Raw genomic sequence first — 26,199 nt, 5'->3', positions numbered from 1 at the left:
CACAAGCAGGAGGAGGAGGAGGAGGAGGAGGAGGAGGAGGAGGAAGAGAAGAAGAAGAAGTAAAAAAGATGATGATGATGATGATGATGATGATGATGATGATGACGATGATGATGATGATATGATATGATGATATGATATGATGATGAACACCATCACCACCACCACCACCACCACCACAACCAGCAGCAATAACAACAGCAACAACAACAACAACAACAACAACAACAACAACAACAAACTTCCTTAAGCACTCACCGTCATTAGAGAATCGTTAACGAAGCTAACTACTAAAACATACGAATTTATGGAAGTTGCTGCTATTGTTGTTATTTTTGTTGTTGTTTTTGTTGTTGTTGTTTATTTTGTTGTCGTTGTTCCTGTTGTTATTGTTTCTTCTTCCTCACTTTCTTCTTCTTCATCTTCTTCTTCTTCTTCGACTTCTTGTTTGTCGTCTTTTTCTTCTTCCCTCTTTTTTTTTTTTTTTGAGCATTGCTGTTGTTATTGTTGCTGCTATTATTGTTGCTGTTGCTGCTAATGTTTCTTCTTTTTCTTCCCCTTCCACCTCCTCCTCTTCCTTTCCTTCCTCCTTCTCGAGACAATAAAGATAGACAAAGAAAAGAAGAGCGAGAAGAAGAAGAAGACGATGAAAAAGGAGACGAAGAAGAAGCAGAAGAAGAAGAAGAAGAAGAAGAAGAAGAAGAAGAAGAAGAAGAAGAAGAAGAAGGACCAGAATGCATCACAAATAAGAGGAATCATGAACTGCATCGGTCCCAGCTGCTGCCTTGGTCACGCCGTCCGCCTCCCTCCCTCCCTTACACGGCGTTCACCATTGCCTTCACCCCTAAGGACTCCTGAACGTACTGCCAACACGCGCACACGGCCCGATGACTTTATAACACGTTTCCCTGAGTCAGGCTCGCGGGCCACAGCATAGCGGTGGTGGCGGTGGTGGTGGTGGTGGTCTCTTAGTGATTATGATATTACCTTGGTGAACGTTTCTCTCTCTCTCTCTCTCTCTCTCTCTCTCTCTCTCTCTCTCTCTCTCTCTCTCTCTCTCTCTCTCTCTCTCTCTCTCATATACACACACATACAAACACACACCATAGACAAGACAAGACAACCACACACACATATACACAAACAAACACACACACACACACACACACACACACACACACACACACACACACACACACACCACTGGACCGGTCAAGTCAAACAGCCACCACAGCGTAGAGTTCCCCACACAGCGACCCCAAAGGCAAACCTACGTAGGCTCAATGGAGACCTATGCATACACAAAGTCACACCAACATCCCCTCTCCTTCACTGCTAAGCCTCTCCCCTCCCAACCCATGCCCTCGTGTACTTACCTACCTGTGTGTATACCTGGTCATCCCAAGTCCACTCATCCATCCACCCGCTGCCTTACTCATGCCATTTACGCAGGCTGAGTCTCGAATTGTGGTGTCTATTGTGCTACTTTCCAGGTCACCAGGAGGGTAGTTACAGTAAAGTAATTAACGCGCAATGTCTCAGTTCCTTTCACATCTCTCATAACTTTGCATTCCTGTTAGGATTAGTTATCATTACGTTTAAATTCTTGTGTAAGGGAAGCCATCACGCGCACGCACGCACACATGCAACTGAGAGCAAGAATGACGTCACATTTTCCCAGCCAATGAGCGCGCGGTTAAGTGTCACGCCAGCCAATCAGCGGTTGGGGTGGCCATGATGCGCGCATGCGTCTCTTGGTATATAAAGTAATGTGGAGGGTTTAAATTTGCCACAAAACGGGTGTAAGAAGTTTGCAATAGACGCGGTGTGCTGGACTGTACGTAGCGAGTGTGTTGGCTTGGCGGTGTGCTGTGTGTTGCTTACTGCTGCTCCTGCTTGTGTCACTTGCTACTACAGTGGATAACTCGATGGCGGCCAAGGTAGGTGACTGTGTGTGTGTGTATGTGTGTATGTGTGTGTGTGTGTGTGTGTGTGTGTGTGTGTGTGTGTTCTTTATTGTATAATGCGCTTTATCCTCGCCATTATCTTATTTTGAACGCTGAATCGACTTCGGGTTTACGTAGCTGTACAAAACACCATCTTCCAAAAAAAAAAAGTACAAGTAGAAAAAATAAAAGAAAATATATGACAGCGACACACTCGTATGACAAAACCGTCAAACAAAATTCATATCAATCACACACATTAAAGGCATTCCGATAAGCGATATACGTAAACCTTTCCTCGACTGACATAGGCCCGGATTTCCCAAACGCTCATTTTCTCTCACAAGGACTAATTTCAATGACCATGAAGATGCTAAGACGGGCCCAGATATCGCCCGCTTTAACTGATGATAGTACATGATGTTAAACTGTCACTAGAATCATGTTAACGCCCTCATTTAAAACCTCAACAACTTTTTACTGAGTTCTATTGAAAAGCACTCGAAATAAGACGCCAAAAAACGTTTAAGAATGCATTCATTTAATTAAGCAAAACCTAAGATGCCGAAACATTTCAGAAAGCGGTCATTTAATCAAGCAAAACCACACACCATCAAACACCATCGAGGAGGACCGTAGTGACACCATAAGACACATCATGTTACTGTAAAAGCCCTGCATCACGTCTACTATGGTCTCTGGCAACGTAATTCCACTACCTGAGGGCACAAACACGGAAATACTGCTACCAACTTCCTTGCGTCCAGCGACTGACCCAAATATTCACGTTTTCTTTTCAAACTTAAGGGAAACTGGCTTAATATTCCTACCAAAACCATGAGTTACTTTTTTTTAGATACATAATTATTTGTTCATGTATAATCCGATACCCTGTAAATGAATAAAGGTGTTGGTAGGAGTATTAAGTCAGTTTGCCATGCGAATATAAAAGAAAACGTTAATACTTGGACCAATGAGCAAGGAGAGCACCGGTTATTTGTCCATGTATAATCTACCACCTAGTAAATGAATAAAGGTGTTGGTAGATGTATTAAATCAGTTTGCCATAATTATCAAAAGAAAACGCGAACACTAGTTGTACCAGTCAGCGGGAGAGAGAGCACCAGTCTGTGGCAGTGTTATATTCACGTGTCCTCTGGTGACTTCTACGCTCCCAGAGACCATGTTGAGTAGACCACAAGTGACCTTTACGCCTGTCCCTTGCTAATGATGCCACCTGAGCCAGACTGATTGGCACCACACATCTTCATGCCCTGCTTCTTGTCATCTGAGCACCTCTGGCCAAAGCATCCTCAATAAGGCCATTTAATAATATGAGATACGTCAGTTCTTCTCAGTTCGGTAATTTATCATGTCCATTATGCTGCAGAAATATAATCAGTAATAGTATTGGGATTAGTATGAGTGTTTAAGAGTATCTGTAGTAGTAAGGAGGAGGAAGAGGGCAACAACAACAACAACAACAAGGAGGAGGAGGAGAAGAAGGATGAAATAGTGAAGGAGGTAGAGAAGAAGGAAAAACCAGAGGGAGAAAATGAGCACGTAGTAGCAACAGGCAACATCTTCCTCACCACCACTACCACCACCACCACCACCACTACCTTAACACACTCCCAAACGTTTCCGCGCTATTACCTGCTGCGTACCTGCCGAATCATAACGTAATCAGCGGCATAGGCATTGGAAGCCTTGAAGATAACACGCGGGGAAGGAGCAAAGCAGCGGTACAGTTCTTCTCCCTCCCTTAGCCCCTGGCAGTCTCTCGGACCATGACGTGACGAGAGCATTGTTAAAGGGAAGATCGCCGGGGGAGGAGGAGAAGTAAGGGAAGGTGTTAAAGGAAGGAAGGCAATGAAAAGGGGGAAGGTTAGGATGCGATATGGAATTTGGCAAAAAGTGAAGGGAATGAAGGTTGGTAATGGAAAAAAAGGGAAGATGTAAGGGAAACGGGAAAGATGATTGGTGATAGGGAAGGTGTGGGAAGGAGAAAAACGAGGAAAGGGAGACGATTGTGTAGAGAGAGAGAGAGAGAGAGAGATAGAGAGAGAGAGAGAGAGAGACAAAATAATGCTGTAAAGGATGGAAAACAAACCAAATCATATAAAAAAAAGTACCATACGAATTAAAACAAAAAATGGGAAAAGAATAAGAAAAAAAGCAAAAACACTATTAGTACTGAAGAGAGAGAAAAAGAGAGAGAGAGAGAGAGAGAGAGAGAGAGAGAGAGAGAGAGAGAGAGAGAGAGAGAGAGAGAGAAACAGAGACAGAGAGACAGAATAAAGCTCAAACAAAATCATTACAAATATGGAGCACTCAAACACACACACACACACACACACACACACACACACACACACACACACACACACACACACACACACCATCACAAAAACTCTATGCAGCCCTACATTTGGTACAGCCTCATATATACTCTACACAAGTACTCTTACAGCCTTGTGAGCTCAAACACCACCTAAGATGCTGAATCAGTCATGCCTCACGGCCGCCAGTGTGGAGGTGACGAACGAGGAGTGTTTGTGTTACGGCACGCACTGGAGAGATGACTTTATTTCCTCACCTGCCGACGAGAGAGAGAGAGAGAGAGAGAGAGAGAGAGAGAGAGAGAGAGAGAGAGAGAGAGAGAGAGGTAAGAGAATGGCCCGCAGGATGTCTTACCAACCCATAAAAGTAAGACAACGCCGTTATGAAGGAAACATGAGACCGTCACGTCCCACACGCCACTCCTCGGTGCTGCCAGCGGAAAGCACAGCCAGTGTTACACATAATTACGAAAAAGCGGGCCCTTCCTTCGCCCCCATGCTCGTTCCCAGCCCGCGTCTCCTCAAGCCTGAGTGATGCCACAGGAGAAGAGAGAGAGAGAGAGAGAGAGAGAGAGAGAGAGAGAGAGAGAGAGTATTGCAAAAAGCTACTTATCCCACACAACTCTAAAGCTGCATTGACTTTTTAACAAGAATATCTCTAAGAAGAATCTCTCAAGTATTTGATGAAATTGTTTGTAAATAAACTTAGATGATTGTGAAATACCAGAATTATTACCCTACCGAAAAAAAAAGAAAAGAAAAACTTGTAAATACACATAACTTATTGTCAAACGGTATGATAATGGGGTTTGCAATTTAGTACCATTAAACAAAATTCTCTATAAACACAAGTGATTTTCTAATGTACCTGGAAAGAAAATTAACCTACTATTAATCTGTACACTAACTAATTAACTTGGAGATTTGTCATAAATTAAGAAGTAATTTGCCTTCAAATGTATGTTATAGTTTGCGCTCTAATATACATTAATTGGATGACATCAGCACCTAGTTAGTTAATATTCACCAGACTAGCTATAGTTTATTCATACATTCTTAATCTCAGAGAAATGTTGCTATTAGTAGTCTATTCTCACATATACAAATAATACAAACAACAAAACAGCTTATCTTTAACTATAAATGATTGCATTCTATATATACATAGATAAACAGATAGATAGATCAATATCCTGACAGATAGATAGATAGACAAATAAAATAGATTAATTTTATTTCACTGCCAACAGAAATGCGACACATGAATTCAATTATTACTTTTATGAACATTATTTGCATTTTGAATCATAATGAGATCGAGGGTTAAGGACTTTATCACCACCAACGTTCTGGCATCATATACAACAGCTGGACAGAAAAATAACTTAATAAAAGACATATACAACATCGATGGCTTCGCAGTAGTTATTCAATGCTCAAAAAATCAACAACTTTCTCGCACCTCACTCACACTGACACTCAAGACCTGACACCGTTCACCTCTTCACCATTCAGCCTCCTCCCACGCCCCCCACCACCCCAGCCAGCCTCGTCCACACAAGCACTCGCCAACAATAACATGCAGGAGCTTATTCAACTGACTGAAGTGCTACTTTCTCACCGATGTTATTTGCCTGTGTGCACCGGACGTAGCAGAGGATAAGGTGGAGAGACAGAAGTGCGGAAGAGCTATAGAGAATGAGAGTAATAAAAGATTCAATGGAGAGGAAAATAAGGAAAAAGACTAACGCATGAAGCCAAATCCAGACACTAAGAAGACACAAAGGAAAAGAAGCACATTTTTTTTATCAAATTTGCAAGAGGATTCAATTGATATATCTTGAAAATAACTCCTCTAATTAAGTAAAGGTTTGCGATAGAATTTCCAGGAAGAGACAGTGGACATGCCAAGAAAATATATGATACCTTCTCAAGCTCGAATGAAAGTCTATGAAAATATTTGCAACATGATTCAGAAGACAACCCAAGGAAATGAAATTGTTCCTTCTCAACTCAAAGTCTGTGATAGTAATTGCAAGGTGACAGGTAAAGTAAATACATAATAATTAGCGAAGACCTTACCGAACGAAAATCATTAAAGCGTGAATACTGGGAGGTGGAGAGAGAGAGAGAGAGAAAGGAGAAACAAGTAATAATGAAGACTTTAATGTAATACTGGAAAAAAAATGAGAATAGAAATGTGTTTAGTTAAATGAAAATGAAAGAAAAAACAGACATAAGTTTAAAGACTGAAAATTATCATATTCATGTCACCTTCTCATGTCTGCCTACAATAATTACATAAGCCCTTCACATAAAGAATATAGTAATGTTCACTCTTTAAATATTCACCCCAACTTATTCCCTCATTTAATTACACTTTTATATCCTTGCATCTTTTCTGGATTACAATTTGAGTTTGATTATTAGCTTTCGATTTTTTTCCTGTTCGTTTCATTCTATTTAATTCATCTATTTTTGTGCGGCAAGTTCTTCACTAACTCATTTATATTTCCTTCACCTGCACATCGAATAATGTTTGCAAATACCATCATATGTTTTTTTTTTTTTTTTCATCATTAATTTTTATTGGACGACTCCACTTTACTTCTCTCATTTAAACTGATTTCCAATTTAAATCGCTGTCTATTGTCATTATTAGTGTGCGTTCATTTAAATTCTCTCATTTTAGAAATAGTGTGTTTATTTCTTTTTTTTTTCTTCATTTTTGGGCTAGCTTCTTTCTTTATATCTATCTGATAGCTTTTTCAGTTACACAACGGGTCTCATTTCCGTCATTCAGTATTTTCTCTCTTCTTTTTCTTAACTACAGTCCTTCACATTCTTCTGTTCAAGTTTTACCATTCTCTCCTTTAACTATCCTAACCACATTCGCAACTTTCACACCTTAGCATCACCCATTATAATGTTAATAATCTAGTTTTCCACACCGTGCAATGTAGTGAGTCTTCTGGATAGATAACGTAACTGGTGTCTAATCTAAAATTTATAATGTGACAGTCTCAAATATAAATCATAGCAGATTCAATGTACTAACGTGGTGTTCTTTAAAGAGATTAAAATTTTCCTATACTTTTTTTTTTTATTTCTAAAGCTTAGTATCTGTAAATGTACGTGATATGTTAATGTAACAAACTGAAATATTGTAACGAGCAGACTACAGGAGCGATTTGTACATAGTTAAGTGGTAGTTGCTGGATAAGTACGTGTGTAATGAGTGTATTCATATGGGAGAGGAAGTGAAGTGGGGCGAGGGTGAGCGAGGTGACGACCCAACCAGCGGACATGGGGAAGGCCGAGAGCAGCCGACCGCCTTACCCGTCACTTATCCTGCCTGCCTACTTTTACCTGTACGCCTTTTCGCCTTGATTACTATATGTATTAATGTTGCTCGTCTTAAGGAAATACTCCGAAAATTTATCCAATGAAGAACAAGATAGACAGGCGAAACATTCATCAGTAATGATTTGATACGTGAAGGCAAATTTTCTTTCTTTTCGCGTTTTCTTTCTTTTTTTTTTTTTTTTTTTTTGTTAATCTCTTCCATTTAAAACAAGCTGCTCTTGGAAAAAACACCTTCACACTACTACAGATTTAACACACACACACACACACACACACACACACACACACACACACATTTAAACTTACCTCAATTTGCTGACCACAGGAAGACCATTAAGCACACACATCCCTGCTATTCGACGAGCGAAGGTTTGAGCACCACTTAGATAGGCAAAGATATTTTACTGTCAGTGGGTGGTTACTATCCGCCCATTGAGCAAAGGAGTAGGGTGTGTGCTGTGTGCCATAGATGGGTCCTTCCGGGAGCAAATATCGGTCAGAGAACACGACCAAAACAATCATGAGACACACACACACACACACACACACACACACACACACACCATCCCAGTCAGGCACACGCCCCACAGGGTGCCGCCACCACCGAGGCACCACGTCGCCTCCCCGGTGTCCTAAACGTACGGGAGCAGGAAGTAGCCACGGGAAAGTAATGAAAAACGAGCGAGCACAACGATAGCCTGAGAAACGGTGGGCTGGCGGCTCCCTCCACTTGGCACGGTGACGCAACGCGGTGCTCGCCAGTGTGGGAACCTTGTTTCTTGTGATTGCTTGTTTCCTACGTAACTCGTCCTTTTTATCCTGTTTATCGTTATCACTCAAATTATAGTAAATAGTTTACATCATTAGTGGTTTATTTGATATGAAGCGTCGTTTTTTTCTGTTGTAGAATCTAATGTTATTGGTGTTTTAGAAGTTTTAGCAGTACGGACTTAAGCCTGGAAACAGAAGAGCAGAGGGAAAAGTAGATATTTATGGCTTTTTACACTTGTATGAGGTTATTTATGTAGATTAATATTTTATTTTTACTATGTGATGATTTTCTGTCATTAAATATTACTAGTAATAGTTTTGATAATACGTTGGTTCCAGAGACCGGCAGGCAAGGAGCAATACGTACGTCAGTCACTAAGTAATGCTTTACACCTTGTTATAAAGTTATGATACGCAGATTACTGTTATATTATTACTTGCGATTATTCTTCAGCATTAAGTATTATTAGTATTAGTTTTAACAATGTGATGAGTAATGTTTACCTCCAAGTGGAATGCGGTGGAGGCTACGTGTGTATTGTTTTGTTATCATCATCATTCTAAGGTTTGCCAAACTTCGCCGAGTTGTACAAGTTATTTGTAGAACACAGTGTTTGTAAGCATTGTGCATGAGTGTAAATATAACGTTTATTCTGATTTGTGTTAATTTAGCTTACCAAGTAATTTATTAATATTTCAAGAGGCTTAACATTTGGTGCAGGAACTTGTGTATGAGACTGCCTTGTATCATTTCTGGTAACCCTTCAGCATACGTACGTAGGTATATATATAGACCTGTGCAACGTTCTCTCGTAAAGAATGTTGTCATACATTTGTTTTTAATTGATGTTGCAGAATACTTGCTAAGCTATCAAAAAAAAAAAACTAAAAGCACCAGTAACTTCCCCTAATCCTTTACAATAGCAGCTTATGAATACAGAATCATCAAAGCTTCACCCTCTAAAGAATTTCCTCCTCCTACGACCTGGAACGATGGGTAACTCAGCAGAACGCCAGGGGGAGGATGATAACTGCCTGCACTACTTGCTGTGTCACCCACGGAGAACAAATCTTTAGAGCGTTATAATATTCTCGAGAGGAAGTCAGTTCATCGTAATAACGGTAAGATTACGGCAGCGTGGCGTGAGGTGCTTGCTGGCAGTGATTATAATGAATAGCGTTTATTTGGCAGCGTTACCAAACATGTTCTCGAGCGTGTATGTACATAATAAACGAGCATTGGCTGGAGGTATTTCACTCCAAGATAAACAAGACTGTGAATTAGCATAAGTGATGAAATTTACTTATAGCATCGTAAATAACGTAATTATGTCCGGAATAAGGAAATGATAAATACGGGTACAGTTATATAAATAGGCGGAAGGAACGAAAATGACTCACAGAGCAACGGCCGTAAATAGATAAATAAAGAATATCAAGGAAATAATGAGAGGAAAAAAAGTTAAAAATTAATAAGCTAATACGGAGAGAAAGAGAGCATGTGGGAAAGGAAAGAAGCTTGAGCATTTAATAAGCGGAAATCCAAGCACAAGATAATTATGTTTCCAGATTTTTAAAGCGAACACACACACACACACACACACACACACACACACACACACAGTATTAGTAGAAGTAGTAGTACTAGTAGTAGTAGTAGTAGTAGTAGCAGCAGCAGTAGTAGCAGTAGTAGTAGCAACATCAGCATCAGCAGTTTCATTTATAGCAACCACATACTTAAACGATACCAGCATCCTTTGAATAAGAAAACAAGAGATGAGCATTTAGTGTAGCATTTAGACACCTACACACTTGCCAGTTCTACACCCAGTACCTCAATTCAGCACCACGAACCTAACAACACGCGAGAGACAAAAGGAAGAGAGCAGGAGACCATACGAGTACCACCTTCTTAAGTTATAGATCTCTCACCAATCTACCACAACAGAGCAACAGTGCGCGTCTCGAAAGGAGCTTCATGAGGCGGAAAGACATGGACAGGGGAGGGGAGACGTTAAAATGGGGGTGGGAGACGTAGGGGACGAGAGTGGGTGGGAGGGGAAGTCTTCCAGGTGTCCACAGAACCCCCAGGTAAGTTAACGGCGCCGGGAACCCTTACTGGAAGCTAACCTGTAATTAACCAAACGTGACCGAGTGACTGTAGGTGAGGGGGCTGTGGGTCTACAGGAACGGATGTGTGAGGACGAAGTGAATGGGAGGGATGGTAGGCGGAGGCTGATCAAGGAAGGGCAGGTGAGATATTGGTTGTGTTGATAGCGGGTGTTCAGAGAGAGAGAGAGAGAGAGAGAGAGAGAGAGAGAGAGAGAGAGGCACACACACACACACACACATACACATATATATTGCGTTTGGCAGGCAGAGAAAGACAGACCAAATTGTAGACAGACAGACAGACAGACAGATATCCAAATACAAACATCAAACAAAGTGACTCAAAACTAGATTACAAAAAAAAAAACAAGTAAATAAATAGATAAATACTACTAATAAGATAACCAATGACAGATATATATAAACAGAAAAAAAAAAATCAAGCAAGCAGACAGAGACAGACAAATGTACAAAGAGACAGAGAAAGGAAAACAAATAGACAGGCACATTAAATAAACACAAGAAAAACAAACTATTCTCAGCAAAGCTATAACACACAAAAAAAAAGAAAAAAAAAAATCGTAAACTTAATACAATAATTTTTCTTCAGAGAGTCATCATTTACTACAGCACTAACATCGAACATCAATCTCACCCGTCACCACCACCATCACACACACACACACACACACAGCATCACCAAACCGCACCATTCGGACGATCGCTGAGAAGAACTAGAGTACTTCAGCTGCCTCTAACCGCCGGGTAATAAGCTCACAGTGGGTAACGAGACTGTTGGGCCGCAGCGTCATCTGTCACTCCGCCACCGCAAAGCATGACGCAAACAGCAGTGTGGCGCCTCGACGAGTCAGCGCTGCGGGTGATTGGTGCTCGTGAATCCCTCGTCTGTTTGCCTTGGGAGTTTCTTAAGAGAAGGATCCCTGTCTGCGGAATGACTGATGATAAGTGACTGGTCGAAAGTATCTTGCATTTTATTCTGATTCACTGTTGGATGTGAAGTGACTGCTTAGGGAAATATGACTAATCGAGTAGAAAATATGAAAATCTTAAATTTATTTTGGCACTGGTATCAATGATTTATGACAAGTGACTGTGGTCGAAACTTCCCTTGCATTTTATTATGATTTACAGTTGGAGTTTTGGTGATTGCTTAGGTAAATACGACTGATCGAGTAGAAAATATGAATGTCTTTAATTTCTTTCGTTTCATCACTGGCTATTTGATCATTCAATAAACGTAAATCATTGATTGCACTGAACGAATGAATGTCTCTTAAGTATGACAAATGATAATCGAAAATTTCTTATCGTATTTTCTTTTCCTTCACATTTTGGTGTTTACTTCAACGAGTCAGAGTATGAAGTTGGTCAAGCAAAATTAATAAGTCTCTTGAGTTTGAGATTATAGTCGAAAATGCCTTACCATAATTTTTTCTACCTTTCACTGGGTATTTGGTAGTTACTTGTGGAAATAATTACATACAAGAGAAAGGATGACAGTCACTTAAGTCAGTGTTGGTTAATATAAAAAAATATGATAGAAATATCTTACAAAATTACCTTACGCCTTACCATTGATTATTTGAGGATTGACATCTTCAGTGGACATTTTTCTCCTCTCCCAGAGCTCCTCTAACATAAAAACTTACGTAATCATGCATTTACAACTGATCAAGAAGAAAGGATTAAGATTTTCAACTTTCCAATAGAAAAATAACTATGTACTCAAATTACTCCGTCACTCTGTCTTCGTTTCGTCTTTTTTTACAGTCGTTTATCTTTCTTTAGCATTCCTGAGTGTGTCGAGTCTCCAAATCGAGCGTCACTGTGAGATGAGAAAGTGTAGCGGGATATGAGAGACAAAAGTTCGCTTCTTTCTTACTGGATCCAATTTGATCGCCTCCCACAGTAATGGAAGTGGGGGGTGCGATTGCCTCCCACGCAACGGTCCAAAGCGATATAGATTTGCACTTTTTCATCCACGGAAGAAACAATGATGTCTCCCTTTTACACAATGCGGAAATAACTTTTCTGCTCTAGTAACTGATTAATTTTTCTTGGTGAACGGGTGAGGCTAAACGGAATTCCTTCTTTATTTATTGCACGCAATTATGCAAATCGAAATGACTGCAAAGCCCCGTTCGGCGTGGTAACGGGACAAAGCCAAGTGTGCAGGCAATTATTGAGCGCAGGAAAACGATTACCGCCCTGACCACACACTCCCAAACACCTGGGACTCACGGAATCTGATCCGCTCCCTCACTCCCTCAATCCCCCACTCGGCGACGCCCATTAGGTTCTCCCACAAAGATAACAGGGAAAGGTACCGGACGTTTCTCAGGCAGTAGTTGTATTACGACAGTGACCGCGACCACGACGACGATGAGAAAACAAGTAGATAAATAACGGCAAAAGCAGCAACAACAGCAGCATCAGTATCAAGAACAACAACAACAACAACAACAACAACAACAACAACAACAACAACAACAACAACAACAACAACAACTTTAATCGTGGTGTGTATAGCAGAGCGACAAAAGAGGAAAACAAAACAAAAAGAAGAAAAAGGTGGAAGATTAGTACATAACAGTATTAGTACAACAACAACAAGAACTACTACTACTACTACAAGGACAGTGATAATAGCTATAAAATTACCACGACATAACGACGATGGCTATGATGACCTTGGGAACAGTGGCCGCAAAACCCGTAACAAGGAATCACGCTTGTATTTCCTTTCCTTCTTAGCAATGTTCAGTGTAGGGTTTGAAGACACTGTTATGCAAAGTTAAGTCTTCCTGCTGCAGGTGAGCTGGATGAGGTGACTGTACGGACTGCTATCTTGAATGAGAGAGAGAGAGAGAGAGAGAGAGAGAGAGAGAGAGTCATGATTCTGCATTTATTTCTCTCAGCTCAGTTTGAATTATTATTTAAAAAAATCCTTTCACATTTTACACACCCTTGTTCTTGTTTTCTATCACGACTTGCAGTAAGGGACTTGGAACGCTGCACTCGTCATGGTGAAGCTTATATTTACCTGGAGACTCTTGGTTCTGCTGTTACTCTTTACTTCTTGACTTTATTTGAGGATGCGTAGCCACAAACGGACGTATATGAAGATCGAGGGGAAGACAGCTTACTATGGATTTCAGAGGCTGTGTCCAACTGTTTTTTTTTTTCTTTTCTTTTCTTTTCTCTTAATAACGTCTCAACGAAGCGTCGGACAAGGATGTAACTTCGCTATTGAACATTTGAGACCCCGAACTAATTGGCAAAATCATGTTTTAGTGCCAAATGTGGATGATTTAGGCATTTATAAGAATAAAGTTAGGGTAGACTAAGCTAAAATATTCAGAGGCGATAATGGAAGAGTAACCGATTCAATGCTGAGTTTTCGAACTAATCCGCCAGATGTCTTCACTATTGCATGTCCCCTAGTGACAGGCGCTAAAATACTGTTACTGTAAGTCCCATGTGCATACAGATTATGCACATTAAAGAAGAGAAATTACGAAAGACCGTGTGCAAAGTGGTGCATTGCTGCTGTACACAATAGGCCTGTGGTGATAATGGTAGTTTTAATGATGATAATAGTCACAGTAGTGGTGGTTGTCCTCGCTTTGTTCTTGTGGTAATAATAAGAACATACGCATAGAAGGTCATATGAACACAAGAACAACCCTTTCCATATATTTGTCTAACCTCTAAAAGCTCCCAGTTGATTCTGCATTAACACCCTGATACAAATGAGCCAAATTTAAACACATATCATCCAAAAAACTCCCAATTTCTTCCCATTTCGTTTTAATGACCCAACCATATCAATTTTAAACCCTAAGACACTTATAACGATGCGATACCATGGATATTTAGTCTTAAGATCAAAATAGTGGTGGTGAAGTAGAGGCAGTGGCGTGAGGAAGCTGCGGTGTTGGTGGAATTCCTCTTAAAGCAAAGCTGGGATGGTGTGGTGGCCTGTGAGGGCGTGGTGTGGTCTGGGTAGCGCTGGTGGTAGTGTTGGTGGTAATGGTGGCGCCTGGAGATCGTGAGCTAGATGGCGGCGGTTAGGGTGTCACGCTAGGTTGCCCGAGTCACTCACCTGAACCTCGTAACGTTGTGTGTGCTACATCTTGGGGAGGAGCGAGGGAGAGGGTGAGAGGAGCTGGCGATGGGGTGCATGACTGCGTGTGTGCGTGTGGTGGCGGTGGGGTAGTGGGCTGTACTTGTGGTTATTTCGTTTTCTTCAGAAGCTGGTTTGACATTTATTTTTCCTCAAGAGTCTATTGTCCTGGAAAAAAAATGTTTGGCAGTAATCGTTTCTCTATTTCCTGTTACAAGAGCAGTGTCCTTATGTTGTCGTGTTTCTCTGCCTCTGTTAGTGTTTGTCTGATTGTTCATCCCCTCTCTCTCTCTCTCTCTCTCTCTCTCTCTCTCTCTCTCTCTCTCTCTCTCTCTCTCTCTCTCTGACTGACTGACTTAATGGCAGCGCAAGGAAAGGATCTCATTAAAAAAAAAAATGTAGGAAAACACATATTTTTATAGTGGAAAATGTTTAAGCAAATCGATCAAACTGCTCATCAAATATTGACACTGAATAAACAATAACACTTACAATAACAAGAAGGAGAGAGAGAGAAAAAAAAAAACCGCAGGAGCAGATCGAGGGGGAAAAAGATGAAGAAAAGCTTAAAATAGTGAAGCAGTCTATCAAACCGAAGAGCAAGGAACTCCAGAGACCGAAGGGTGGACATTAACACCACACCCAGCATTCTTCAACGCTTTGTTCTCTCATAAGGACGATAAGAAGCATTTCCAAAGGACACAGGGATGAAAAGTCGCGGCATTACGAGTATTTTTCACTTGATAATGCAGAATCTTCGCTAAAATACCACAAGGATCATGCAAACAGTCTTGAAAATCCCAATAGCATCAAGTACAATTAACTTACGAGTATACGAAAGGATCATCTTCACCAATGGATCGCGAGTGAGTATTTGCACCTGTAAACACCTGTACCTATTTGACCTTGCACGGCTGATTCCACTATTTTTCCCGTCGAGGACACACAGGAAGACCCTTGAGTACATAGGGGGTGGTGATGTTACGCGTGGGGAAGAAGGGGGGCGTGACGGCATGCTAGTCACAGCCGCAGCCGAGTGTGCTGTGCTGTTCATCCCCCTTCCTGGCGAACCATACAAACGATTCCCCTTTGTCTGCTGCGAGGAGGTGGGTGCTGGTGGTTGGCTGGTTGGGTGATTGTGTTTGTGTGTGTTCTTGTGAGGAAAACGTGTTTAAATATTGTATGCAAGCAGGTGTGAGGGGAGACTATTGATATTGTTCACGGTGCAGGTATGTAAAATCTCCTGGTGGGGTGTAGCCGCGTGCCTCCGTCTGCCTCAGCCCCGCAACAGTTACCTGTGAGGAGAATCAGACGCGGAAGGTGAGCGCGGACAAAACTCAGTTGCACTGTGGCCTGTGTTTTGAAACGCTTTGCTCTCTCATCACGACTATTTTCAAAGGCCACAGAGACGATTAGCCAGGTTCTCAAGAATGTTTCTCTTGTTGATAATGTAGAAATCTTGTTCATTTGTCACTAGAACCGTAAAAACACGCTTGAAAATTCTTATAACTTCAACTAGAGGCTTCTGATAGTCGGGGTGCGGCGCAGAAGTGTTTCAGAATATGATCCTATGAAGCTTGCTATTGATCAGGGAGCGTGGGAACCAAATTGTAATTACCATAAGATGATTCAGATGATGATGGAAGGCATCCGAGGAGCATCCAGACCTCCCCTCCAACACACACACAGTAGCATGGGGTTTAACGAGTGACTTCATGGTGGAGGCAAGGCGTGGCGTCCATGCCTAACGCACATTGACCGCCTGAGTGAGGTGCCCTGCGGCGGCCCTCCCGTGTTGACTCAAGCATGTAGCAATACACTGACCTTGCCCACCCATTCTTCTCATAACTCACAGCGGCATGCAAGGCTGATGAAGTGGTAATGAACACCTGATAATAATCTGTTGTGCATGTATCACTTGAAGACAGACTCTCTCTCTCTCTCTCTCTCTCTCTCTCTCTCTCTCTCTCTCTCTCTCTCTCTCTCTCTCTCTCTCTCTCTCTCTCTCTCCCTCTCTCTCTCTCTCTCTCACGTACACACACCTATGATATGCTTTTTCACCTTTTTCTCTTCCACTAGAGGGAGCCGAGGGTGTGCACGTGTCTCTGTGTGTGTGTGTGTGTGTGTGTGTGTGTGTGTGTGTGTGTGCGTCGAGTGAACAGGTGCTCTCGTTGCCCGAGTGGCTCCTCGCTGGCGGCAAAGGGCGTCAGAGGCGCTGTGGGAACACTCCTAGCCGTCAACGTTATGTTTAGCCAGGGCCAGAACAGCGTCGAGAAGCGGTCAGTGTCCGGAGAGGCAGCACGATGGATGTAGTGGTGACGCAGGCGTCTAATTTTTCTCTTTGTTCTCTGCAGTTCAATCTTTTCCCTCTTCTCTTTTCAGTTTGCTCCTTCCTTTCATCCTTCTCTTCTTTCCCTCTTTCTTTACCACCCTAGGCCCATCCATCACCCCTCCAGCACATTCAGGCAGAACCTCGCTCTACGAGGCTTGGCCTGGACATTACACGGTCCTTCCCTCCTGGGTGAATGTTCGCCAATACCTGCCTATGAATTCTGACCTTGACGTTAGTTAATACATTTCCCTGTCATTCTGGCATCTTCATGATAGACCTGTAGATAATATGCCAGCCTTGTAATTTACCTAGTTGAACAAAATCTTATACGTACATTAGTTCGTTTTGGAAATGCTTGCCTGCTTAAAGAACAGATGATTATGTTGCTAATATGTAAGGACTAAGGTCAAATACAAGAGTAACCGCCATCACTTCCTCATCTGCAACACGATTCTGACTCCTTCACTTTCTAAGCTTATAAGAACAGTACTCTCCCACAAAAACTACTTTCACAAGGGCGATTCCTTTATTTCTTAACACGAACATGTGACCCTCCAGCCGAACAAAATCTGGAAAGCTTTCTGCCAGGATTCTTCACCCAAATATAAAATCACGTCTTTCCCCCCCCCCCACCTCCTCGTTTCCCCGGTGGTGCATGGTGCGTTCCTTCTGACTAATGCTCTCAGATGTTCCTTAATTCACTGCCAGTTTCGTTACTTTAATACCTTCGCCTAAAAAAAAATATATTACCCCAGAAAAAATAAAAGGATAAAACTCTGTATCTTGAAAGCCATGCACCAGATCAGTCACGTACATGCTAGTGACACATAAATGTTTCAAATGGTTCAAATGTTTCAGATGTTCGTGGCGGAGTGACTGCCTCGTCCTACATTGTTAGCTCAGAAGGGGGATAACTTTTATTTCTGGGTAGTTACACAAAGGGAAGAACAAACAGCAGCAGATATGTTGGTCCTCACGGGGTTGTTTGTGGAAGAATAGTTTGCTTTAGTCTGTCTGATGGAAGTGTTTTTTTTTTTCTTTTTTTGGGTTTGTGTTAATTGTTTTTGTGGCCGCAATTTATATTTGCCAGTGTGGACTTTTGTGAAGGAGGCGAGGCAGGGAAGGAGGGAGAGAAGGGAGGGAGAGAGAGAAGGGAGGCAGGGAGAGAAGGGAGAGACAGTGAGGTGAGATGACAGGCGGGGAACAGATGATGCCCACCTGTCTCACCTTTTCCTCCTCCTCCTCCTCCTCCTCCTTCTCCTCCTCCTCCTCCTCCTCCTCCTTCTCCTCCTCCTTCTCCCCCTCCATCACATTGCATGCTCTATTCATCCACTTTTTTTCATTCATTTTTTCTCTCCTTCCTTTCTTCCTTGTCATCACTCCCTTCCTCATTGCCACCATCATCTTCATCACCATCATCACCTGTACTTACTAGCCAATCTCTCTCCATGTACCTGTTCTAGTTCCATTTTCCTCTAATCTCCTTTTCATTTCCTTCATTTAAGTCGGTCCGTTATGCTCTTCCTCATTCTCATCCCCTCCTTTCCCCCTCTTGCTCTCTCTATTCAGTCCCTTTCCTCCTCCTCCTCCTCCTCCTCCTCCTCCTCCTCCTTCTCCTCCTCCTCGCACCACCACCTTGACAGATGCACGACGAAGGGAGGCGTCCTTGGGGAAGTCAACATCCCTGAGCCGAGGTGGGGAAGATGTTGCAAAGGAGACGAAAGAAGAGAAGATAGAAACGAAAGGGAATTGATGTTGCATTCTTTCTATTTCACGAGAGATTTCAAGCAGTCTTAGATCTTGATTATGGTATTTGATCTCACTTCTTTACTCATTGTCTTATCAAAGGGAAGGTATGTAACTACAGTATTATAAAAAAAGAGAGAAGGAATTAATTTATGCCTGTGAGAAATGAGATTGTGGAAGAAAGTAACGTTGGAAAGGAAAGGAAGAGGGTGAAGGTGATGCCGAAACGGATACGAAGGGAGAGGAAGTGAAGGAAAGGTAAATGTAGTAGTATAAATGAAGAGAATGGTGAACGAAAATGATGCCGGAGAGAAAATGAGGGAAGAAAGTGAAAGTGAAGATGGTAAGATAAATAAAGGGAGGAGAAGTGGAGGTAATATCGGATGGAGGATGATGGTGAAGAAAATGCTGGAAGAGAGATGAAGGAAAAGAAAGAGAAAGGGAGAGTTTGATGTTAAGAGATGAAAGGAGAGAGTAAAGATGATTGTGGAGGAAGAAAAAAAAAAAGATAATTATAGAGAAGATGGAACTACTCGTAAAGGAAGATAATGGGTGAAATAATGAGGATGGGAGTGATGAAAGGTGTTGATACTGGAGATAAGGAGGGCAGTAAAGGTGATCATAACGGAAAGTGAGGCTGAAATAAAGATGAAGGGAAATTAGATAGAAGGAGGAAAACAGGAAAATGGAGATGGAAATTTTATAGTGTGACGACCTCTACAGAGAGAGAGAGAGAGAGAGAGAGAGAGAGAGAGAGAGAGAGAGAGAGAGAGAGAGAGAGAGAGAGAGAGAGAGAGAGACTAACACTTAACATACGTACCACTTCAATCTTTAAAGGAGACGAGGCATGAACCTTATAATTAAGATCCATTAGGACAGCAAATCCTAATTAGATTTCCACCCCTATAGCCTCTCGTCCCTCTGATTGGATTACCCCGTTTTCTTCCCCCGCTCAAAGAAAACGATTAGCAGAGAGGTACCTAATTTCACACACGCTGCACAGTGATTAAATGTACGGGTGTGTGGGGGAAGTACTTTAGGAGCCTCACCTGCGCACGTAGCAATCAAGGAAGGTGTGTCTCAGGTGTGTACGGTACCTGGTGGTCTGTTGTTCGTGTCCGCTCGGTGTGTCTTTGTGTCAGGACCTAATGGGAGATACTAATTCTAAAGGCTACATGTACTGTTGTCTTTTTTCCACTCAGGTGATTGTGCGTGTGATGGTTGGGGTGTGTACGTGTCTGTGTGGGTGTGTGTGTGTGTATGTGTGTATGTGTGTGTGTGTGTGTGTGTGTGTATGTGTGTGTGGGAGTTGATTAGGTGGTTCATGTTTGCACGTGGGAGTACTTCAAGTGTGTTAACTGGTGTATGATCTCTCTCTCTCTCTCTCTCTCTCTCTCTCTCTCTCTCTCTCTCTCTCTCTCTCTCTCTCTCTCTCTCTCTCTCTCTCTTGTAGTAGTAGTAGTAGTATTAGTATTATTCCCGTTAAGATAAGATCGCAGAGAAGACAAAACTAATTACTAGTATTACTAATTATAACTGTTACAAGATCTTTATTGACCTTCCATTTGTCCGTTTTTTTTTTATTAACATTACGTGTTATTAGTATCTAGAGACATTCCCGGTAGGTGAAGGTCACAGAGGAGATAAGGTGGAGGCGCCCCGGGTCCCAAAAATCAGTGATCCGCATCTCACCTCCCCGCCCTCCACCGCTCATCTTGCCCGCGACAGCCAGTACGTGACGCAGCGACGGGGCGACGTGACAGCGAAATTTGAAGCTCGACAGAGAAGGAAAAGAAAGAAAGAGAGAAAAAAAAAGAAAAAAAAAAGAATAATAACAGTAGTTCGAATAAGAGTATTTGGATCGCTGTAATAACAAAGCGGACCCGAAATAAAGAAAAAAAATAATAATCATGGAAGGGAGGAGTATTCTGCAAGTCAGCGAGCGTCTTTGATAAATATCCGGGTGGAGAGACAGTACACGAGCCTCCTTCTGCACCTCCTTCTGCACCTCCTCCTCCGGGATGCTGCGCTGCGTGTCTCGCGAGTCTAGTCAGGGATATCTGCGCCAGTCATTCGGAGCCTCTTGTTGCCGCAAAGAATGGTTCCTAATGTGCCTAAATTGCGTTTATTTGGCCTTTGCCTCTTCGGAATGAGAGAGAGAGAGAGAGAGAGAGAGAGAGAGAGAGAGAGAGAGAGAGAGAGAGAGAGAGAGAGAGAGAGATTCTTTTTTCTAGTCTCACAGCATCCACTGTTCGTGTTTTCTGATTTTTCAAGACTACTTCCATGAATCTCTCTCTCTCTCTCTCTCTCTCTCTCTCTCTCTCTCTCTCTCTCTCTCTCTCTCTCTCTCTCTCTCTCTCTCTCTCTCTCTCTCTCTTTTTAAGGAAACAGACCACTTTCTCTGAGAGACGCGTACTATAAATCACTGACAACACACCCCATTCTTCCCTCACCCACTATACTACACCTCTCCCTTCTCATGACCCACTCCACATCACTCCACATCACCCACACAGCATCCACACATCACCCGCTTCACATACACCTCCCACTCACGCACGTCAGCCCATCACCCAGCCAGTACAGTTAGCGCCGTTCAAGCATTGCACGCCGCTGCACGTCTAGGCGCAATGCACGTGCCTGTGTGTCGCTACAGTCACCCAACCTCATCATTTGTGTTTGAGTGCTCTCCTTTCTTAAGAATTTTACATGCATACAGGTCTCCCAGCGCTCTTTTTATGAATTATAAGCATAAATAGGTCCTCCAATACTGTTTTTTTTTTTTTTTTAAGAATCACATGCAAACAGTTCTCTTAGTATCATTCAATTAGTGTTTCGCTGTTAGTTTGCTAGGATTGAAATAGTAATGTACGCGTACTTATCAAGGTTTATCAATGCTATTTTTTTCTCTTTTTTTTCTTTATTAATTTTCCAAACAAACATTTCTTCTTGCGCTGCTAAGTTAGGGTTTTATTGATAGAACCATAACTGTACTACTGTAGTATTAGTTTATGGGTAAACGAGGAAGATATAGTGATATAATGAGATACAGTGAGACAATCTCTCTCTCTCTCTCTCTCTCTCTCTCTCTCTCTCTCTCTCTCTCTCTCTCTCTCTCTCTCTCTCTCTCTCTCTCTCTCTCTCTCTCTCTCTCTCTCTCTCTCTTACATGCAAACAGTTTTCTTTTTCTTACAATAATCAGTTTGTCTTGTGTCTTACTGTTAACAAGTCAGGACTCATAACTGCTGCCTTTCCCACGTGCGTAAAACCATGAGGCTAAATTTTACATCAATATCTCATTTCATCAACTACCGAGGATTTGCAAACATGAGATAGGATAAGAGATGATAGAGTACAAAACTTGATTAAATATAATAATAATAATAATAATAATAATAATAATAATAATAATAATAATAATAATAATAATAATAATAATAATGATAATAACAGAGTACGATAGTAACACACACTGTACGAAAGCCGCCGCGCCTAGTCAACTGAATGCTCGGAAATATGCAGCTGTTGTTTTGCCAGCAAGGAAGATACGTTCTAAAGACTGATCTCAACTCATAACAGCCTGGTGGAAGTTAATGGTGTATGGAGGTTGTTGCCATGATTCTAGAAGTTCAACAAGGCTTCTGCATCAGTAATGGGGAAAAATACATCGTAATCATCTTTGTAGGCTTTGAAAATGGCCTCTATGAGAAAACGTGTAGGTGAGTGTTGTTCCAGCACATTGTTGTTACGTATTACGATATTTTGATACTCTTGGACAGGTAAAGTTTCCGATGAGTTTATCAGATGGTCCAAAATGTTGTTCTTGGGCATGGATCACGACTACAAATGTGAGTTTTCTGTAGTATATTTTAGTTTTTTTTTTTTGACTTTAAAATTGTCCCGTTTAGATTATATTTCCTGTTCAGAATTTACAAGTAGGCAAAATGCAGTTTTAAATTATATTTTTAATTACCTGTACGTATAAAGAATAACTGCATGTGTTGCTGGAGGCAAAATCAATTGTTGTGTTTTAATGCCAGTGACTAAACCGCTCGAAAGATAATGTTTTTAGGTTACGTTCGAAAATAATGTAATAAGTTATAATCCACAATCTACTATAAAAATCACTAGGCTAATATTCTCTATATAGTTAATTTCATTTCCCTTTTTTTTTTCTTTAATATAGAACGTAGTACAAGTATTTTTTTTATTTTGATTATAGCATACAAGTAGTTTTATAGATGATGTACAATCTATTACATTTGTTTAGAACGTAGCCTAATTCAAACAACATTATTGTTATTAATACACAGCGATTAATTTAGACTAATACAAACAACAATTGTCTTACACGAGTATCGCCAAACTTTTCTTTTTTTTTTCAAGATCAGGCTAGGATAGGGGAGAGAGAGAGAGAGAGAGAGAGAGAGAGAGAGAGAGAGAGAGAGAGAGAGAGAGAGAGAGAGAGAGAGAGTCTTCCGGTCTGACCTCTCATATCAGTCGCAGCATTGACTATAGTGGCTTCGAAAACTCTTAGGTGTACAACAAAAGTTCTGGTCTAATAAAAACCTCCTTTGCAGCTCAAGTCGTTCTTGTGGGACTAATTACCGTGAATCAAGTGTCATCTTCCGGTGGAGTGTGAAGCAAAGATGGTTGAGAATTACCGTAGGGTTTCGTCACGGGAGGAAGCAAGAGAATATGTCTTGAAATATATTTGGATAAATAACACACATCTTAGCAAGGTAGCGGTATTGAAAGTCAGGAGGGTAGAGAGCTGAGGAGCGGTGGGGGATGACAGACCGTATATAAACCTTGCGTATTGTAAGATGAATGTTTTTTTTTTAGTTTTATGAATTTCTGTTGGTGACGCTTTACCGGCCATGATTGTACAGGATATTCACAAGCTGGCTGGCTGCGTTCATTATCTCTAGAAGTGATAGTTGGAGAGCTTTATGCAGTGAGCTTTATGTCTTTTACTGTTATTTCCATGGTTACTGCTCTTCCGAACTTGCTAACTACATGCCTCCCCCCGCCTCCTCCTGTCATCCCGCCACACAAGACTTTACACACTCTCATGCTTGTTCTGTTTACTAATGGAAGAGTTAATTAGTGTCTGTTCTCTCATTCTCTTTTAATGGTAAACTCTGGGGCTCTCTTCCTGTGCCTGTGTTTCGTGCTGTTTATGAACTGTAGTGTCTCAAATGAGCATCAAGATTTCAGAAAATTAATTGGTTACTTTTTTTTCTTTCATTTCTTTTGGAGAACGATGTTTGCGTTGGATTTTCTTTCTGATTATTAGTAAGTCCTCTCTCTCTCTTTTTTTTTTTTTTTTTATGTAGCTAAATCCTCTTCAAACTGTCGCTAATACTAAGAAAATATCCATGAAAATCCTCCAGATCTCTTTACTAGTCTCCCAGAAGTCGACAAAAATTAGACACCGAGACATTTTCAGAATCAGAACTTTACTTACACCCGAAATATTGCGTAGATAAAGAAGAATACCTAACAAAACAAATAAAAAAACAAAGCGTATAAGAAGAAAGAGAAATTAGACTTTGTTATATAACCCTCCACACTTTCTTTAATCTTTCACTTTCATACAGTTACCACAATGTAAAATATCATAACCTGCTGCTTTTACTCCTGCATTACAGTCACGTTTCCCTCTGCATAACGTTCTAAGTAGAGCAGCAGCCGGTGGAGAGTGTCAGTGTCATGGTCAATGTTCCGGGTGGTGGCAGCAGACGTTTCCTGGCGGTGCAAGAGCGAAAGTTGGAAAGTTGTGTTGCATGAAAGGCCGTGTGTTCGTTATCTTACGTTGAGTTCACATTGGTTAGGAAAAGTGACATAACTAACATCACTCGGGTCTCTCTCTCTCTCTCTCTCTCTCTCTTGCTGAGGCAGGTGGGAGCAATTATAAATACAAAAATAAAGTTATCGTACATTGTAACACATTTTCTGCTAATAGGAGATGTCCAGTTTCTTGTACCTCTATCAGTCTCTGGAACATTAGAGAACTGCAACATTAACACACGCACGAGTATAATCTATGCCTGGTTCGTGTCAGCATACTACCCTCATGCAACGGATGGTAGCGTAGAGACATGCACGTGCAGTTTTCGTTCTGTTCTTGCCATTAAACTGCAACTGCCACTACGGTTGGTCATACTCAGCTATACACGTGCCTTGCAAATCAGAACTGTAAAAGTGAGAGGAGTGCTTTGTTCATTTCAACCCAGCTACCTTACCACTGAATCAGCCCAAAACTCACCACCATCTTGAAAATACAGTTGTCATATTCAGCTTTACGTGTGTCATGTAAACTAGAAGAGGACTGGAGAGGAATGCATTGTCCACGGTAACTTCACGTCTTTACCACTGAATCACCCTAAAGCTCACTAATCCTGGGAGGCACCTGTACAGAATTAGGTCAGTATATATACCTTTAACCTTCCTCTCTTAATCCTCATCCTTCATCTAACCTACTCGTAGATCTTATTCAAATGTATTCGGAATAATCTCACTGTACAGAAACCATCACATTTCCTAAACTGCTGCTGCCTGCCTATCCTTTTACTATAGTCACGCCTCAGTAGCGCATCAGCCCGCCAGTGGGAGTACGGTACCTAATCTAACTTAACCTAATGTAAAGTAATATTGAGGCCCAGTGGTGGCGCGTATAAGTAGGTTGGTGGCTGTAAGTGAATTTTAATCAGGGCATCTCATTGCTCCGTTACTTACTTCCTGTTTCTCTCAAGTCTCTTTCTTTTCTTGCTTTGTTTCTTTTCTTTTTTTTTTTTTTTTTGTGTGTGTGTGTGCGTGTGTTCCTTTTTTTCTTTTCTTTTTCTTTCTTTATCTTTTTTCTTTTCCTTTTCTTACTTCCTTCCTTCCTTTTGTTTCTCTCTCTCTCTCTCTCTCTCTCTCTCTCTCTCTCTCTCTCTCTCTCTCTCTCTCTCTCTCTCTCTCTCCCCGTACATTTTCCCTGACGATAATGTATTGAACGTTTTTTCCATCGCTAAGTGGATGGTCGACGCATCATCCATCAGAGAGAGAGAGAGAGAGAGAGAGAGAGAGAGAGAGAGAGAGAGGAGGTCAGGAGATGCAATGCCTGTGAAACAAAGGAAATGTACCAAATATATGCACCATTAAAATTACTGATGCCTTCCTCGGAGAAACACAAATACTGAGGGAGGACTTAAAAAGAACGGATAGGAAATGAGGAGCTGTTTGACTTACCTTAGAAACACGAACCGCTGTGTAAATTGTTGAGGCAAATGAAGAATAGGTATTGACACACGAGTACACACACACACACACACACACACACACACACACACACACACACACACACACACACACACACACACACACACACACACACACACACACACACACACAAGGAAAAACTAGAGAAATATTTTTACTTATTCATGAGAC

The 26,199-nt window shown here is 41.5% G+C and overlaps 1 protein-coding gene across 2 annotated transcripts in view; it reads left to right on the top strand.

The window, feature by feature from the left end:
• The first annotated feature begins 1,788 nt into the window (after positions 1–1,788).
• The window catches only part of LOC135107016 (uncharacterized), an 89,201-nt gene continuing 64,790 nt past the window's right edge, over positions 1,789–26,199 (top strand). For both annotated transcript variants that reach the window (XM_064016578.1, XM_064016575.1), the window contains exon 1: positions 1,789–1,940. In XM_064016578.1, the coding sequence (XP_063872648.1) occupies positions 1,929–1,940 (12 nt within the window). In that variant the 5' untranslated portion in view covers positions 1,789–1,928. The remainder of the gene's footprint in view (positions 1,941–26,199) is intronic.

Source organism: Scylla paramamosain, chromosome 14 (genome assembly GCF_035594125.1).
Source record: "Scylla paramamosain isolate STU-SP2022 chromosome 14, ASM3559412v1, whole genome shotgun sequence".
Classification (NCBI taxonomy): domain Eukaryota; kingdom Metazoa; phylum Arthropoda; class Malacostraca; order Decapoda; family Portunidae; genus Scylla; species Scylla paramamosain.
This window is presented reverse-complemented; position numbering and strand designations above follow the sequence as displayed.